General features: G+C 46.3%; 1 protein-coding gene across 9 annotated transcripts in view; it reads right to left on the bottom strand.

Moving 5' to 3' along the window:
- The window catches only part of mapkapk5 (MAPK activated protein kinase 5), a 157,537-nt gene that overhangs the window by 18,499 nt on the left and 119,856 nt on the right, over positions 1–19,182 (bottom strand). For 6 of the 9 annotated variants that reach the window (XR_011936515.1, XR_011936566.1, XR_011936559.1 and 3 more), the window contains 3 exons: positions 9,834–9,964; positions 5,399–5,514; positions 4,477–4,695 (listed from right to left, as the gene is read on the bottom strand). Coding sequence is in view for 2 of the 9 variants with exons in the window: in XM_072485046.1 (XP_072341147.1) it covers positions 4,478–4,695; positions 5,399–5,514; positions 9,834–9,964 (465 nt within the window). In the remaining 7 variants the exon portion in view is untranslated. Of the gene's footprint in view, positions 1–4,476; positions 4,696–5,398; positions 5,515–5,737; positions 5,856–9,833; positions 9,965–19,182 lie in introns of those variants that run through there. The other 3 variants (XR_011936569.1, XM_072485126.1, XR_011936579.1) reach the window with 2 other exon arrangements.

Below are 19,182 nucleotides of genomic sequence, written 5' to 3'. Positions count from 1 at the left end.
CAATCTTCCTTGCTGCCTCCCGCTTCCGAAGCTGGTGTGCCAGCATCTGGCTAGCCTTCTCCCCGTATTCATACACCGCCCCTTGCGCTTTCCTCCACTGCACCTCTGCCTTCTTCGTGGTCAACAGGTCGAACTCGGCCTGGAGGTTTCATCGCTCCTTGAGTAGTCCCTCCTCGGGGACCTCTGCATACCTCCTACCTACGCTTAAAATCTCCCCCACCAACCTCTCCCTCTCTCTCCTCTCCTTCCCCTCCTTGTGGGCCCTAGTGGAGATTAGCTCTCCCCTAATCACCGCCTTCAGCACCTCCCAGACCACCCCTACCTGCACTTCCCCATTATCGTTAACCTCTAGGTATCTTTCAATGCACCCCCGGATCCGCCCGCTCACCTCATCTACCAGCAAACCCACCTCCAGGCACCACAGCGGGCGCTAGTCCATCTCCTCCCCTAGCTCGAGCTCCACCCAGTGCGGGGCATGGTCTGAGATGGCTATGGCCGAATACTCCGTGTCCTCCACCCTCGGGCTCAGCGCCCTGCTCAAAACGAAGAAGTCAATCTGGGAGTAGGCTTAATGGACGTGGGAAAAGAAAGAGGATTCCCTGGCCCCCGGCCTAACAAACCTCCATGGGTCCACTCCTCCCATATGGTCCATAAACCCCCTCAACACCATGGCCGCCGCCGGCCTCTTACCCGTTCTGGACCTAGAGCGGTCCAATGCTGGATCCAGTACCGTATTAAAGTCCCCCCCCCCCCCCCATTATCAAGCTCCCTACCTCCAGGTCCGGAATCCAGCCCAACATGCGCCGCATAAATCCGGCATCATCCCAATTCGGGGCTACACATTCACCAAGACCACCTGCACCCCCTGCAGCTTACCACTCACCATCACATACCTACCTCCATTGTCTGCCACGATGCCCAGCGCCTCAAACGACACCCGCTTCCCCACCAAAATCGCCACCCCTCGATTCTTTGCGTCCAACCCCGAATGGAAAACCTGCCCTACCCACCCCTTTCTCAGCCTAACCTGGTCGGTCACCCTCAAATGCGGCTCCTGGAGCATGACCACATCTGCCTTCAGTCCCTTCAGGTGCGTGAACACACGGGTCCTCTTGACCGGCCCGTTCCAGCCTCTCACATTCCAAGTTATCAGCCGGATCAGAGGGCTTCCCGCCCACCCCACCCTGCCGATTAGCTATCTCCCTTTCTAGGCCAGCCACGTGCCCGCACCTCCCGCACTCTCCGTTCCCCCCAGCGGCAGACTCCCGCCCCGACTCTCTCTTCGGGCTCCAGCTCCCCTTTGGCCAATGCAGCAGCAACCCAGTTCGCCCGCCCCCCCCCCCCCCTCCCCCCCCCCCCCCCACCCCACCCAGCTAGGTCCCCCCCTAGCTGCATTGCCCCTCCCATAGCACTCCCGTACATCAGCTGACTCCTGCTGACCCCGGCCGCTCCCGCCACTCCATCGACCCTCCCAGTGAGAGAATCTCTCCCCCCCCCCTCCTGTCCATCAGCGGGCACACATCTCCAGCACCACCCCTACCCCCCGACCCCACCCCCTTCCTTCCATAGCGTGGGAAAAAGCCCACGCTTTCCACCAAGCCGGCCCCACCCCCTCTGGCGCAGCTCCCTTTCGCGGCCTGACCCCAGCTCCCCACCTCGGGCCTCCTCTCCCCACCCCACCCCGAATGGGGCCCCCTCTTCCAACCACCGACATCCACACTCTCACCAAACCCCCACTACGAACCATTTCACCCTACCCCACCCAGCACCCAAAAAAAAACCCCAGTACCAAATAGAACAGAACATCCCCCCCAAAACACAACAATCAAACCAATCCCCTCTTGACATCCCCTCGCAACCGACCCTCAATCCGAGTCCAACTTTTCGGCCTGGATAAAGGTCCACGCCTCCTCCGCTGTCTCAAAGTAGTGGTGGCGGTCCTTGAAAGTGACCCACAGTCGCACCGGCTGCAACATTCCAAATCTCACCCTCTTCCGATGCAGAGCCGCCTTATCACGATTGTACCCGGCCCTCTTCTTGGCCACATCCGCGCTCCAGTCCTGGTATATCCGGACCTCTGCATTCCCCCACCTGCTGCTCCGCTCCTTCTTTGCCCACCTTCGGACACACTCCCTGTCCATGAAGCGGTGGAACCGCACCAGCACCACCCGGGGCGGCTCGTTGAGCTTGGGACTCCTTGCCAGGACTTGGTGGGCCCCTCCAGCTCCAGGGGCCTCGGGAAGGCCCCCGCGCCCATAAACGTGTTCAGCATCGTGACCACGTATGCTCCAACATCCGACCCCTCCACTCCCCCTGGGAGACCCAGAATCCGCAGGTTCTTCCTCCTCGACCGATTCTCCATGTCCTCGAACTTCTCCTGCCATTTCTTATGCATCGCCTCGTGCGCCTCTACCTTCACCGCCAGGCCCAAGATCTCGTCCTCGTTCTCCGAGGCCTTTTGCCGCACCTCCCGGATCGCCGCCCCTTGGGCCTTCTGCGTCTCGAGCAGCTCGTCTATCTAAGCCTTCATCGGCTCCAACAGCTCTGCCTTCAATTCCGTAAAGCAGCGCTGGAGAAACTCCTGCTGGTCCTGCGCCCACTGCGCCCACGCTGCCTGGTCTCCACCCGCCGCCATCTTGGTTTTCCTCCCTCGCACTTTTCGCTGCTCCAAAACTACTTTTTTCACTGCTCCACTCCTGGTCCAATCCATACAGTGCCGGGGAAATGTTACTGTCACTTTCCCACACTGGGAACCGTCGAACAAATGCTGCTGGGGGCCCTAAAAAGAGCCCAAAAGTCAGTTTCTGGTGGGAGCTGCCGAACGTGCGACTTAGCTCAGCATAGCCCCAACCGGAAGCCCAGATTTGATTTATTACGGGTTGGAACTCATGTAATAATGTTAAGAGATTGCTGAATATTATTCAAGACTTCCAAAAGTGAGCTTTGGATGGGTTAGTGATCACCCTGGATGCCGAAAGAGTCTTTGATGGGGTAGAATGGAATTATTTGTTCTATACATTTCAATAAAGGGGACTTTTTGAAGTGGATTCAAGTATTCTACAGAAACACAATGGCGGTGGTCCATACGAATGGTTATAGGTCTGAAAACTTTCTTCTTCAAAGAGGGACAAGGCAGGGATGCCCTTTAACTCCTCATTTGCTTGCTTTAGCTATTGAACCTTTGGCAGAGGCCATTAGACGTGACCCCAGGTTTGTGGGTTGTCTAGTGTAGAGAGGCAACATAAAACTTTGCTTTTTGGGGATGGTGTGTTGCTGTTTGTTTCCAAGCTGAGTGTCGCTGTTCCTGGTATTATTGATGTAGTAGTTAGATTTAGTCCTTTCTCAGGTTATAAGATTTACTTCCTGAAATCGGAGGCTATGCCCCATGGCAAGTTAATGGATAGGACCCCTCCTTCTTCAAGTTTGCCCTTTAGATGGTCCTCGTTTGGGTTTACTTATCCGGGCATTTGCATTATCCCTGGTTTTCAGCAGTTATATAAGGTGAACTTGCCTCCATTACTCCAAGCTAGGTTTGACCCCACCATATTCTCGTTGTACCAGAAGTGCAAGGTGGACACAGAATACTTGCACTGTTGTTGGTTCAGTGTTAAGATTAAAGCCTATTGGATTAATGTTCTTAAAGAGCTAGAGAGATCTTCGATATGGCCGTAAGAAATTGATCCTTTGCCAAGGAAGAATGGGTGGTACGATGGCCAACACTGCTGCCTCTCAGCGCCAGGGACCTGGGTTCAATTCTGACCTAGGGTGACCATCTGTGTAGAGCTTACACTTTCTCCCAGTGTCTGCGTGGGTTTCCTCCAGGTACCCCGGTTTCCACCCAGTCCAAAGATGTGCAGGTTAGGTGGATTGGTCATGCTAAATTGCCTCTTGGTGTCCAAAGGATTAGGTGGGTTTACTGGGATAGGGTGGGGAGGTGCGGGCCTAGGTAGGATGCTCTTTCGGAGGGTCAGTGCAGACTCCATGGGCTGAAAGACCACCTTCTGCACTCTATGATCTGATGCTGGGTCTTCAGTATTGCAAATAGGAAAAGGCTGCACAATATCCTAACATTTGCAGCACGGAATAATATCCTTTGTTCACTGGTTGGTGATAAGCCTTCAATTTAGAATTGGTATAAATGTATTTCAATGGAATTTTTGACTTGTTAATTTAAGAGATAATTTGGATACATTCCATAAAGTTTGGGACCTTTATCTTAAAGTTCTGGGCTTCACTTTGTCTAGTTTACTCCTGCAAGGTTTCCCTTAAGTTCTGTGGCTAATTGTAGCTGTATCCTGTTATCCTGAAATTCCATCCCCCCTCCCTCCTTTATCATCTCTCCTCCTACATGCATTTGTTTGAAAAGGATCTTGCTGTACTGTACTAATTTTTGAAAGTTTTTTGCATTATTTGTACAAAATTTAAAAATCTTCAAGAAAAATTATATTTAAAAAAAAATTATACAAAACCCCTCACCTCACACCACATGCAGGCACACAATGGATACAAATGCTCTTGAATGAGATCCAGGACAGATCTTTGTGCAGGCTTGGTTAAAAACAGAATCTATTTGTAAGGCAGCTCTCTCACCATTCCAGCTGAGGCTCTGTAGCATGTCCCGAAGAAATTTACAGTCTTTATTATACTTCCAAGCCTCCTGCATCACTTCATTCAACTTCTCATCTTCATTCTCTCCTACCAAAACAAGGAATTGCAACATAGAACCTCCACACGTGACAATATCACATCGTACCTTAGCTTCAATCCTTATTCTGCCAAGTTATTTCTTCCTTGCAGCTGCGAGGGTGGGTGCAGATACTGTATAAACCTCTGCCAGATCAACTCTTAAGGCCGCTAGGAACACCAGTTCCAGACTTGTGAATCTGATGTAGTGAATGGCAAACCAAAATTGCTTAAATAGAAAGGAAGTTTTTTTTGAAAGTTTCGGCTGGCCTCAGCAAATCTGGCAAGAATCCTTTGGGGGTACTGCTGGCCGCACAAGGCCCCATGTTGACAATCAACAGCAGTAGAAAAGGTCTTGCACAATATAAAAGCAGCTTCAACCACCTCAATGTACCGATGTAGACAGATGAATACCATGGTTTTTTGGGAAGTAATGGAATTCACATCACACCACCTAGCCAAATTGCACTGTGCTTTGGGGAGGTGGGGCCAGAGAGAAGAGAAAGAATGCTTGCCCTCCACTGAAATGTAGCTGCAATCATGAGCTCAACATTTGGTTTAATGGTGGTATGAAGCATCCAGCCACCTAGAGATAACCAAAATAACTTGGCAGATACATATACATTCTCCCATGGCTTAATATTTTGATTTCCTTATATTAGAAGAAGAGTCTCCATTTCTCTTACTTGTCCCAAGTTCATGTTAGAGCCCTTACCAGCTTGTGGTAGAATACACTGCGCAATGACATCCCGCAGTTTCTCTAGAGCCACATTGGCATCCTCTGCCTCGTTCTCTGGATCATGAATATAGACACCGTCCTTGGGCCTCGTGCTGTAAGAAAATGACAATCTATTATGGCGGGGGGGAAAGTTCCTGTATGAACAGGCGCAATTAGCCAGCCAAATCTGAGACACATTTAGTGGGCTAAAACATTAAACAGGCTTATTTTCTTAAAACAAAAAAACAAAAAAAGGAAGAAAAGGTAGAAAGAATTAATAAAAATGAAAAGCAATAAAAAAAAACACGAGAAGAGCGACGGGAAAACTGACATTACCCATCTCGCCCCCACTACAAGTGTGCCATGTATCAGGCGATCGCGCTGTGGCACTGGTGATGGTCATTGGAGAAGTCCGACGTCTGGATTGCCTGCCTCACCTGCTGGCTGAAGGAGGCTATCTGGAGGCAAACAGCCATATGAGAAAAACAACAATGGGGAACATTTAGGGAAATGTTATTTTTTTTAAATCTTCTTAAAGGGGAACAGTCTTCACTTGAATCATTGTATAATCCTAAATGTGATAAAAGGACATCCCTCCTCTTGATAAGATTTCATTTCAAATCTGCAGTTCAAATATTCCTCTTCACAGGTGTGACACAACAGCTGAGTCTTCATTACACCCCATGCATTGATCAACACATCTGTAGCAAAACATACTCTTGTATCCCACCAGAATTCCAACAAGGACTTCCTCGATGAGTTCTACGACTCCAGTCCTCACTTGTTGCATAAGACTTGTCAAAGAAAGCCAGAACTTCAGCTCTCAAAATTATTTCTGGCTCTACACTTCTATTCATAGCATTTTTTTCTGTACACTTACTAGCATCTCAGTCTTGCCTGGATCTTATTTTATGCTTTAAAACCGCTAGTCAGATGGAGAACCAGGATTGTCGTTTTGTCGGCCTCTCCTGTGCTGTGACATCATGAAGTTCCAAGTCAATAACTGAAATGACGGCACTATCTAGGAATTCAACAAGCCTGGAGTGAATTTTACTCTTCCATTCAGATCACTGCTGAAAATGCCAATAAGATACGATAAGCAAATTTCAAAACCATGAAATGGAGTAAAGAGAGGAGGAGCAAGAAACCACGTGCACCATTCTTTATAACGCTTAGGACTGCATGTCAATTCAAATGAACACAGTTTCCCTTTAAGGAGGATTCAACTGTTGCAGTATTGGTGAAAAATCTGAACATGGATTGTAACAAGTTTTAGAAAGAGTCCTCTTGGAATGAAGTCCATTTCAAATCAATCCCTGCTATAATCAAAGCTTTGAGAGCTCGCCGATGACTTGCTGGATGAATGCTGTATACAGTGAGGTACTGAGCCATACAGACCAGGAAGCTCCCAAGTTCATCCCTGGTCTGTGTTGAGTTAGCTCCTGGCCAGGGGCAGGAGCTAATGGCTTCAGTCCCAGGCTAGAGGCAGGGGTGGGGAGTAGTGGGGAAATAAAGTATCAGCCAGGGTTTTCACTTGTGCTTCAAGTGTGCATGTCTGAAGGAGAAAAGAATGGGCATGGCTGTGATCCTTCCTCCTGCCCCCTGGTCAAAATGACTGCCAACATTGCTGTCCAGACACACACAAAGAATGGACACATGGAATAGGTACCAGGGGCAACCACTGTCCATGGAACCACATCCCAACATAAGTCTGAGCCTTCACGACAGGCAGGATTAAACAAAAAAGGCCTAAATGTCCCATAAGGCTTTTAAGCTTAAATTTGTGACTACCAAGCTTTCAATGTAATGAAACATCCAACATTTGAATGTAGAAATTGTAGTTAATCAGAACAGGGCATCATTGTATCAACATAGCAAACAACATTTTTTCTTTAAAGCACCACTGGTTATTAAACATTCTGCAGTTTTAACTTTTGCACAAACAGTAATACAAAGTTTGCTTTTCTTCCTGATTGGGGCAGAGAGAAATCTTTATTATATATGGATACCCATACTAAATATATGGTGGTTTAAATGGCTTTATTTACTTTCAATGTTTTCACCTGCATAACTTGGACAGAGTCAACCTCTTTGTGCTGCACGTCATGCAGTTTGATTGGCCAAAGAGAACACTACTGACTCCTGCCTAGTAGGTCCCGTAGGTTCCGTAGCTAGATTTCCCCAGCCTTCTCCTAAACCGCACTCCTAGTTTGTGAACTGCTATAACATTTTGAATAAATTAAATGGAATCAAAAAATCTTGCAACTGCTTCAGGTTAAGTGGCAATCATAGACTACGGTTAGTCATGAAAACACCACGCTTCTCAATAGCATCTCGGATTTATATAGCATCTTTAAACTTAGGGCAATAAAAAAAAATCAAGGCATATATCATCATAGAATTTCATAGAATTTACAGTGCAGAAGGAGGCCATTCGGCCCATCGAGTCTGCACCGGCTCTTGGAAAGAGCACCCTACCCAAGGTCAACACCTCCGCCCTATCCCCATAACCCAGTAACCCCACCCAACACTAAGGGCAATTTTGGACACTAAGGGCAATTTATCATGGCCAATCCACCTAACCTGCACATCTTTGGACTGTGGGAGGAAACCGGAGCACCCGGAGGAAACCCACGCACACACGGGGAGGATGTGCAGACTCCGCACAGCCAGTGACCCAAGCTGGAATCGAACCTGGGACCCTGGAGCTGTGAAGCAATTGTGCTATCCACAAGGCTACCGTGCTGCTTATATTATTCTGTGTACACTTAATTTGGTACAGCCCTCAGCATTCTACTAACAGTGAATAAAATCAGAGCTTAATTCACAGATACTTATAAAACATCATCAACAACCCAGCATCAATAAGCAAATTTTCCAACAATGAACAATTTAATACTGCAAATTCAATAGGGCTTTGCTTTCAATTTAGTCCCCTTCTTTCCTGAATACGTGCTGGGATATGGTTCCAAGGGCCCATTCCTCAAGTTAATGTTCCAGCAAGGTGAAAGTCAACAAACTATTTGACCACAAAGGGCATCACAGCCAAGCCCAATCCTGCCCCTATCTGTCATCCAAAAGTGTTTCCCATCCAGCAGGTATAACACAATAGTGACAAGGAGCAGGAACATTGGCTTATTTACATCGTGGGGCTAATGATAGTATCCCCTCTGCTGTTAGATTAAATAATTTAGCACAGACATAATCAAATCTATGAATTCCTGGTCTGTATAGCTTAGTGTTATATTTTGCAATGCATCGGAGGAGCTCAGTTGAACATTGTGAAATATTTTAGTGGACTCCAGATGTAAACTCACATACAATCCTGATTCCAGCAAAGAATGTGAGCAAATCAAACCACCTCTTATTCACTCCCCATTCTTTACAATTCCTGAAACAAACCTGAAATGTTTCCAATTTGCAATGGTCTGCATGATTAATGAGCTGGTAAATTTCATTTTCATCTTTTTCTAAGTCTGATCACTTTTAGCAGAGAAAGATTTTGCTAAAATGGCTTCAGATCAGGACCAACTAATGGTCACTCTTAACATTTACAAAATAGTTATTTGTGTGTTCTGCAGAATTCCAAATAGAATATTTCTTTGCAAATTAATTCTGTTATTAGGGTTAGACCATAAACTGGGGGGAAAAAAAGCTAGATTGGGTGGGAGAAAGAATGAACAGCTTGGTTGGTAAGGAGAAGAAATCCAGTCACTGTATAGGCACACCGCGCGCGATCAAGTTATTTAATCAATTGCAGCACAGAGGAACAAGTAAAGTAGGATTGTACTCCCAATTTCTCCTTTCCTAAAGATGTTGAATTTTACTGTGGTACAATTTAATAAGTGCGACTGTTGTTTGATACCTCACCATTCTTCATGGGCAAGAGTGCAGGGTGTTGAATGTGAAAGACATCACAGATCCGGTCTCCACCAAACTCCACACACTTGTCCAGACTGGATTTTGAAACATGCAGATTTTCTAATGGGGTTGCTGGACAGCATCCAAAGCAGGAACCACAGCCTCCCTGCCCCCCACCTCAAGTTACTGAGGCAAGATTTGGTAAGCCAATTATTACCCTGGCAGGAATCAATTAGCACAGGGGACTAAGATAATAACTGGAGCCTTCCTGTGCTCCATGTCTTTGTGTGATGCTCTCACCCTCCAACAATCTGGAGAGCTCAAACTCGAGTTACTTAAAATTTTATCCCAACTTATTTGCTCCTCCGTGCTTGATTTCATTGTACATCTCTTAAGACCGTGGGTAAAGGACAGATGGTATCCCCATGGTCGAACTCTGCAAATAGAAGAAATACAGTAGCCACAGTGCTCGTCCCCTCGCCAAACACAAATTCCTCTAGAGATTAAGCAACAATTTTCATCAATGTACATGTCTGAGATGAATATATTACATTCAGAAAAACACACTTACCCAAGTAGTTTCCTCTTGCGAAGAATTGGGTTATTAACAGAGTTTAGAGGTTTAAGGCTCACTTTCAGATCCTGAATTCTCATACTGGCCAGCTGCTCTGCATGGGCCTGCTGGATCCCAGCAACCATTGCCTGTAATACATAGTTTCGCCATCAGTAAGTTGCATTACAAAACAAAAAAATCACCAGCAGATGGACTATTGCACCCTGCAAACAACGCTCACAGAGAGCTTATTTTAACCAGGGCTGAAGAATCACATGTGCAATCTCAGGCCCTTGTTAATGCTTTCGAAGTATCAGTAAATCCCCATTTTAAGTATCCTTTTTAGAGTGGCTATGTTTTAAAGGGCCTTTTTTAATGCCTGGGTTCCATTTACAGTGCAATGTTCGCTGTTTTAACGGGTGTGAGCAGTATTTTTAGCGTGATCAATGCCTGGGTCAGTGTCTCCGGAAGCTCCCCCCCCCCTTTCTCCAACGCCTCACTAAACATCCCCAGAAAGTGCGGTGCCAACTCCATCGTGAACTCTATATAGAACTCCGCCGGGTAGCCGCTTGGCCCCGAGGCCTTCCCAGACTTTTTTCTTTACATTCCGATGCCTGTTCGAGGAAGAATTTAGAATGTCCAATTCACCTAACAGCATGTCTTTCGGGACTTGTGGGAGGAAACCGGAGCACCCGGAGGAAACCCACGCAGACACGGGGAGACACACAGTCAGTGACCCAAGCCGGGAATCGGACCTGGGACCCTGGCACTGTGAAGCAACAGTGCTAACCTCTGTGCTACCGTGGCATCTTCATCCTCCTTATGCTAGCCATCACATTCCTCAGCTCCAACGGTTCCTCCAGCGCCTGCCTCCTCTCTTCATCCAGCCTTGGGAGCTCCAGTTCATCCAAAAACTGCCCCATATTCCCTACCTCACCACTCGCCTCGACCCTGTACAGCTTCTCGTAATACTTCCTAAACACCTCATTAATCTTCCCCGGCTCCGATACTACCTCCCCCTTCCCTGTCCGCACAGAAATGTCCATGGACGAGGCCTACCTCCGTAGTTGGTGGGCCAGCATAAGGCTCGCCTTCTCTCCATATTCATATTGCACCCCCTCAGCCTCTGTAGCTGCCCCACTGCCTTCCCCATCGTCAACTTGTCAAACTGCCCCTGTAACCGTTTTCTCTCCAACAACCCCTCCTCGGTGGGTGCTCTCAAATACTTCCTGTCCACCTCGACTATTTTGTCGAACAACCGTCCATACTACCCCTTCACCCCCTGCTCCTGTGCGCGTTGAACGAGATAAGATCCCCCGAACAACCGCCTTCAACAATGTGGCCGACACCTCCGCATTCTGATTCAGCTCCACATAATCGCTGATCACCTACCGCACCTAGTCACAGAACCCCTTGTCCGCCAAATGCCCTGAATCCAACCTCCATCCCGGCCTCTGCTCCTGCCTCGAGCTAAGTCTAACCTCCAACCAGTGCGGCGCATGATCTGAGATCACGATTCCCGCACACTCCACTCCCACCAAACCCACTCAGCTCACTACAAAAACGTCAATTCTGGCGTATACCTTGTACATGTGCGAGAAGGAGTACTTCCTCTCCCCTGGGTTCCTAAACCTCCATGGATCCACCATTCCCATACATTCCATAAACCCTCCCAAATCCTTTGCCATCCTCCAGCTTCCCACTGACTTAGGGCTCGACCTAGCCACCCTTGGGTGCAGCACGCAGTTAAAATCACCTCCCATAATCAAATGATGCGTGTCTAAGTCCGGAATCATTCCCAGCAACCTCTTCACAACCCCCACGTTGTCCCAATTCGCCGCATATACATTCACTAGCACCACCGGCGTCCCTTGTTAAGTAATGGGTTAAGAGACATTGCAATTAGTTGGCTCATTTATGTTAAGTATCCATTAATTGACACTGATATGTAAAGGGGCTTCAGGTGGCCTCTGTCAGGTGGTGTGTTGTTAAGAGTTTTGTGCAGAGGCTGTGGAAGTGAAATAAATGGTGTTTGGTGAAAAGGAACAAGAACTTTAGACTTTTCATATCACAGTAACTAAAACGGCGAACAATTGGTAGCAGAGGATGGTTGCTGTGTAAATGTGAAGGGTTGAAAGATCCATGGAGTGAGTGAGAGAAGAAAAAAAAAAGGGATTTATGGCTGAATCGAGGATAAAGATGGCTGGATATGACTATCCTCCCTTATTTTCGGAAAGGGAATCCTACGACCAATGGAGAAGTGCAGTAGTTATGTGGACTAAGGTAACTGCTTTGGGAAAGAGAAAACAAGGTATGGCATTGGCACTTTCTCTACCATATGGCAGTAAAATCCGAAACAAAGTGCTTTCTGAGCTGGAATTGGAAGAGTTAGACTCAGAAGGAGGTCTGGAGACTTTATTACATTATATGGATAAGATTTATAAGAAAGTGACTTGTTAAGTGCGTAAGAAGCATGGTCGGATTATGATAAGTTCCGGAAAATGGAGGATATCTCCATGGAAGACTATATAATGGAATTTTACTGTTTAGTTCAGTTTACTGATAAGGATACCTTATTCGAACAGATGACAAAAGCTTTACAAAAGTTTCTGGGGATACATTCGATTCCGATGGCTCTGATGACCCAAATAGGTCAGCCTGCAATAAGGCAGAATATGGAAGATACACTAGTAACAGGATGGCGAAATCGTATGGCTAAGAACAGGGCTCAAGACTATAGACGGAGACCGAAACAAGGAAATTATGAAGACAGAAACCCAGTTAGAACCTACAATAGGAAGATGAACACCAGAAATGCACGGGGCATGATAAATCAATGTTTTCGATGGAACTCTCAATACCATTATGCTTTCAACTGTCCAACTCATTATGATAGAGTGAAGTGACACATGACACGGAAGAGTCAGAAGAGGAAAAAGATAGTGACCAGAAAGAAGGCATTGTCTTATTGACAAGCAGTTTTACTCTGGTAATGAGGGTGTTGGTTGCAGAATCCTTCAACTGTGCTGTATTGGACAGTGGCTGCACATCTACTGTGTGTGGAATTGACTGGTTAAAATGTTACCTGGGCTCTTTGAATGCTGAAAATCGTAACAAGGTTAAGGAATTTAAAAGTTCCACAAGTTTCAGGTTTGGGGATGATAATACTCTGAAGTCGCTGAAAAGAGTGGTGATCCCTTGCAATATTGCCTGAGTGAATCATTTCATTAGCACGGATGTTGTATCAAGTGAGATACCTTTGCTTCTGAGCAGGCCGTCGATGAAGAAAGCACACATGAAACTGGATATGGAACAGGATTAGGCAACAGTTTCTGGAAAGATGGTGGACTTACAATTTACACAGTCGGGACACTATTGTATTCCATTACTGAAAAATAATTTTTCAAGTAGAGTGGTTAAGGATGTGTTAATGACAGTTGAAAATGGGACATTAGCTGATAAAAAGCTTGTGATATTAAAACTGCATAGGCAATTTGCACATCCGTCTCCTCGGAGGCTGAAAAATGTATTAAAGGATGCAGGGGTAAGGGATGACGGCTAAACTGATAGAACAGGTTAGTGACCGCTGTGAAGTTTGTAAGAAGTACAGAAGGACACCAGCACGACCGATAGTAACGACCTTTGGCCAGGGATTTTAACAACATTGTGGCCATGGACCTTAAGCAATTAAAAGGATAAAGCAAATAATATATTTATTTTGCATTTTGTAGATTTAGCAACCAGACTTAGTCAATCAACGATTGTACGAAGTAAAGAAAAGAGAGTAATTCTGGATCAAATCGTGGAAAAATGGATAGGGACAGGAATGGGTCCACCGGCAAAATTCCTTACGGACAATGGGGGAGAATTTGCTAATAATGAGTTTAGGGGTATGTGTGAAAACATGAATATCAGAGTTATGAATATGGCTGCAGAAAGCCCATTTAGTAATGGTGTCTGTGAAAGAAATCATGCTGTCATTGATGACATGCTTCGGAAAATTTTGGCAGATCGACCAAATTGCAGGCTAAATTCAGCTTTAGCATGGGCAGTACATGCAAAGACTTCATTGCAGATGGTTGGGGGCTATAGTCCTTATCAATTGGTGTTTGGTAGAAATCCTAAAATTCCGTCCATTTTGGATGACCAGCCTCCAGCTTGGGCGAGGTCTACAATTAGCTCTGGTTTTGCTGAACATTTAAATGCATTACATAGCAGTAGAAAAGCTTTTTTGGAAGCAGAAGTCTCTGAAAGAATTCGCAGAGCTTTAAGACATAACGTACGGCCGTCAGATGCCGTTTTTCAGCAAGGAGGCATGGTATACTATAAGAGAGACAATTCTAATGAATGGAAAGGCCCAGGGAAGATCATAGGCATAGATGGCAAAACAATTATTTTGCAATATGGTAATCAAACTGTTAGGGTACATTCATCAAGGGTAATGGGTACAGATTACAAATTTTCAAATTTAGACAGAGCAGACAGACATGAAGAGGAACTAGAGTCATCTGGTACGCATGTGTTACAGAACTATGAGGACCAATTAACTCATATAGCCAGGGTTTCTGTGGAGGAACACAACACTTCTGGTGAATTAGAACAGGCCATTTTTCTGAAAGGGCAACTGCCAAAAGTTGGTACAAAAGTGACATACTTGCCTGAAGGGTCTAGTCAATGGAAGGATGCAACTGTTATTAGTAGAGCAGGGAAGGCCACTGGAAAGTACAAACATTGGTTGAATGTACAGCATTCAGGGGAAGGAGTCAAGACAATGGATTGGGAAAACTATGTTCAAAAATGGAGGGCACAGAAACGCAGTGCCAGTTCAGATAGTACATCGGATAGTGAACAGGTCCGCAGGAAAAGGTCGAGAACTACTGAAAGGACATCCCACAGCAGAAGGGAAAGATCAAGCAGTAGCAGTACAGAACAAAATACCAGGCTGGAGAGGGGACGTAGTTTGTCAAGATCTCGGAACATGAGTACTACGAATACTAATAGAAGTAGAAGCCCACATGCACGTGAGATTTTGGTAGCTTCAAATAAATTAGATGAAAAAGTTATTAAAGAAGCTAAACAGCAAGAATTGCATAGTTGGAGTGAATTTGGGGTATACACGGAAGTACCGGATAGGGGACAAAGAGCTCTATCCCACAGATGGATTTGCACGGAAAAGGTTCTTCCGGATGGAACTTATAAGGCAAAGGCCAGGCTTGTGTCAAGGGGATCTGAAGAAAACTTAGAAGATCAGGATTTAAAGGTAGATTCACCTACAGCAGGAAAGGTTATTTTAAAGATCTTCTTGGCTCTATTAGCCACAAAGGCATGGGAATGCAAATCTATAGATATAAAAGCTGCCTTTTTGCAGGGGCATCAGCTCCAGAGAGACATTTTTCTCCGTCCTCCTAAAGAAGCAGCTAACGCAGAAAGGGTACTCTGGAAATTGAACAAATGTGTATATGGATTAAATGATGCATCTAGAGTCTGGTATTTTTCGGTAAGGTCAGTTTTGTTAAAGTTAGGCTGTTGCCAGTTGAAAGCAGATCCTGCAATGTTTTACTGGCACTATAAAGGAAATCTTTCTGGCATCTTTATGATGCATGCCGATGCTTTTTGTGGGGTGGGACTAGTGATTTTGAAGTTATCGTAATCTCTGGTTTGAGGAAAGAATTCAGGGTTGGAAGTCAGGCTTCCGGTGCATTTAAATATATTGGACTGGAAATTGGACAGACTAAGTTAGGGGCAACTTTACGTCAGCAATCTTATTTGGAAAGCATCACCCCAATAGCAATTAGTCGTGGCCGAGTTTCACAAAAAGACACAATGGTTTCAAAGATAGAAAAAGAGCAACTGCGAAGTTTAATTGGGCAACTGAACTGGTTAGGTAGATAGACTAGACCGGACGTGAGTTTTGATGTCTTAGAGTTGAGTACAAAAATGAATGATCCCAAAGTGGAAGACATAATAAGAGCAAATAAAGCGTTGGCCAAACTAAAAATGCAGGAGTGTGTTTTGAAGTTCCCGGTTTTAGGTGACCTTAAGCACTTGAAACTCAATAGTTTATAGTGATGCGTCCTACGCAAATTTATGTGATGGGGTTTCAAGCGCACGAGGTTTTATAATTTTCCTTTTGGGGAACAATGGTAAATGTTGCCCGCTTGTGTGGGAAACAAAGAAAATAAGGAGAGTGGTAAAAAGCACTTTGGCTGCTGAGACGTTAAGCCTTGTAGAGGCGGTGGGTATGGCCTTTTATCTAAGTATGATATTGACAGAAATTTTGGGATTAGGGGATTTGGGTAATATACCTATTGACTGTCACATTGACAATGAATCCCTGTGGGAAAATGTGCACTCTACAAAAAGTGTCAATGAAAAGAGGTTACGGATAGACATCGCAAGTTTGAAGCAGATGTTGGAGAGGGGATATAACAAAAATTAAATGGGTCGACAGGAGCTATCAACTGTTAGACTGTTTTACGAAAAGGGGGGCGAGTTCACAGAAACTTTTGGATATTGTTAATGAAGGGCGCTTGTTTCTGTGACTGTTTTTTCTCTCTCTTTCTTATCCAAACAAAAAAAGAAAAGGGGGGGAAAATCACGTGTGTGTTTTTGAGTTTCTTGAAGTTTTGTTTTCACCTAATTATTTTTTTCTCCAAGGAAGGGGAGACTGTTAAGTAATGGGTTAAGAGACATTGCAATTAGTTGTCTCATTTATGTTAAGTATCCATTAATTGACATGGGGCTTCAGGTGGCCTCTGTCAGGTGGTGTGTTGTTAAGAGTTTTGTGCAGAGGCTGTGGAAGTCAAATAAATGGTGTTTGGTGAAAAGGAACAAGAACTTTAGACTCTTCATATCACAGTAACTAAAACGACTAACATCCCTTCGAACTATCACATATCGCCCACCCAGATCCAGCACTTCTTTGGCCCCTACAAACCCTGTCCTATTGCTCAGCAACTTGGCCACCCCCCGCGACTTTGCATCAAATCTCGAGTGAAATACCTGATCCACCCACCCTTTTCTCAACCTGACCTGACCCTTCACCTGGAGATGCGTCTCTTGCAGAAAGACCACCCCCACCTTCAAACTCAAGTACGCTGTGATAAAGCCAGGGGAGTCCAATTAGCTTCTTAAAAGTCCTTTATTTCAGCAACAGCACATATATACACAGGGCCCGGTTACCTTTCACCGGGTCCTCGTTCCTTTTTAGCTGGCTCTACAGCTGCCGGCCTTTTATGCTAGTGCTGGGTTAACTCAGTTCAATTGAACACAGGGAACAATCATCCCCAGCTGGATGAGTCCTGTGCAGGTTATTACACCCCTCACCCCCCAAAGTCCGAGACCCCTCCCAAGGATGACCATTTAGGAGCAGTGGATAGGAGAGGACCACACGGGTGCAAACCCCACAGTGGCCAGACAACAACCCTAAAAAAAAACCAATTGGTTTGGATAAGCTGCCACCGAACAGGGAAGCAGGACGGGCAGGCATGTACTCCACCAAGCATTACGTCCAGCCTAACACCCTCACCAGTCACACAGGGGGCGAAGCTGCCAACAGCCGAAACCAGGGACAGCACGCACCACAGCATCGGACCCATCAACCCATCAATCGGCGTGGCATGCCTTCCAGCCACAGAGGGAGCAGGTGGGGGAGAACATCGGACAACGTCCCATAACTCCCCTTAATTTATAAAAAAAATTCGGCACTCTAAATCTTATCTAAAATGAAAGCACCTGCTAAAATGCACAGGGAGCTGTCGTCCCGACATTCTTACAGTACCTCTACACAGTCCAATAAACACACAGCGCAAATAAAAAAAAACAGCAGGACTCCGTGCAAGCTACCACAGGACCAGAAATCACAAATGGAATGCCCAGTCAACTCAACGCCAACAGAGTCTCTAGGCACAAAACCTGCAGTCCAATAACTGTCAGCTCGCAGGCAAAACATCACTGTTGCAAATCCCACAGTCCAAGCAGCCACAGAAAAGTCTTCCAAACACAACTCCGCACCCACGACCAGAATGATGTTCCAAAACGGCGGCAGCAACCCGAGAATGGACTCCCCGGTGGACTACTGCCAGCATCAGGAAACAACAGCAGACAAGAGATGGACGAAACGCTACGCAACCCACACCAGAAGTGGCTCAGAAGATACTGCACCCGGTACTGCCGGACACGTCAGACTCCAGATAACTCCCAGCGGACACATTTCACAAGCCAGCAGCAAACACCAGAGCCGGTGCTCGCCTTCCATGTCATTACAGGCTCCGAAAGAAAAACACAACAAAAAAAAAAAAACCTCTGCACCGTAGTCCAGACATTAAAAAAATTCCAGGGAGGTAGCTCAGCCAAACAAGCAGCACGCCGACTGCTCCAATTCAACATCGTCGCCAATGTGATAAAGCCAGGGGAGTCCAACGAGCTTCTTAAAAGTCCTTTATTTCAGCAACAGCATCACACATGCACATGGCCCAGTTACCTTTCACCGGGTGCTCATCCCTTTTTAGCTGGCTCTACAGCTGCCGGCCTTTTAGGCTCGTGCTGGGTTAACTCAGTCCAATTGAACACGGGGAACAATCATCCCCAGCTGGATGAGTCCTGTGCAGGTTATTACATACGCTAAGATCCGAAACCTCTTCACCGGCCTGTTCAGTCCCGGTGCAGTCCATGTTACAAACCTTATTGGAGGCTTACACCTCCACTCCTCTCTAACATCCAGCATCCTCCCCTTCCGATTTTGCCTTCTTTAATTTCGCCATGAACCGTGCCCATCTAAGATGGCCCCCCCTTCTCCACCCATGACCATGCTCAGTCTCCAACATTGCCGCATCGCATCCCCCCTCTCCCACCTGGCCATCCCCATGGCCACCTCCCTTCCGTTCACCAGCGATACCACCAGTTCCTGCCCGAAGGCTCCGTCTACCTACCCCACAATACCCGCATCTTCCAACCTCTGCTGTTCCAGCTCCTCCTGCAGTTCTCCCTCAATTTATGGTCCCTTATGAAGTCATTGTCTTTTCTGGACACTTCTTCACCACACCTTCAGTTACACTTTCCTGTCGAAACTGCCCCACTTTCGGGTAAAAAGAGCTCTAGCACACACCTTTGAGCCGGAGCTGTCCTGTGTGCGACCACTCACTCCATGGCCGCCACCCGAAGTCGGGTGTGAGCAATTGGACATCACCACGTGACCAGGCCCAGTGATTCTGTGAGTAGAGTCTGGTTTGTGATCGTCTTGGTGCCATTTTGTCCTTACAGTATATTCCAGGAGCATAATTTTCTTTGCTGCATTTTTAGGTATTCCCCCCGAAGGCTCATTTATTATTATTTTCTTAAATATAAATTTAGGGTACCTAATTATTTT

The sequence above is a fragment of the Scyliorhinus torazame genome, chromosome 1 (assembly GCF_047496885.1).
Source record: "Scyliorhinus torazame isolate Kashiwa2021f chromosome 1, sScyTor2.1, whole genome shotgun sequence".
In the NCBI taxonomy this organism is placed as follows: domain Eukaryota; kingdom Metazoa; phylum Chordata; class Chondrichthyes; order Carcharhiniformes; family Scyliorhinidae; genus Scyliorhinus; species Scyliorhinus torazame.
The sequence above is the reverse complement of the archived record's forward strand: the minus strand, read 5'-3'. Positions and strand labels throughout refer to the sequence as shown.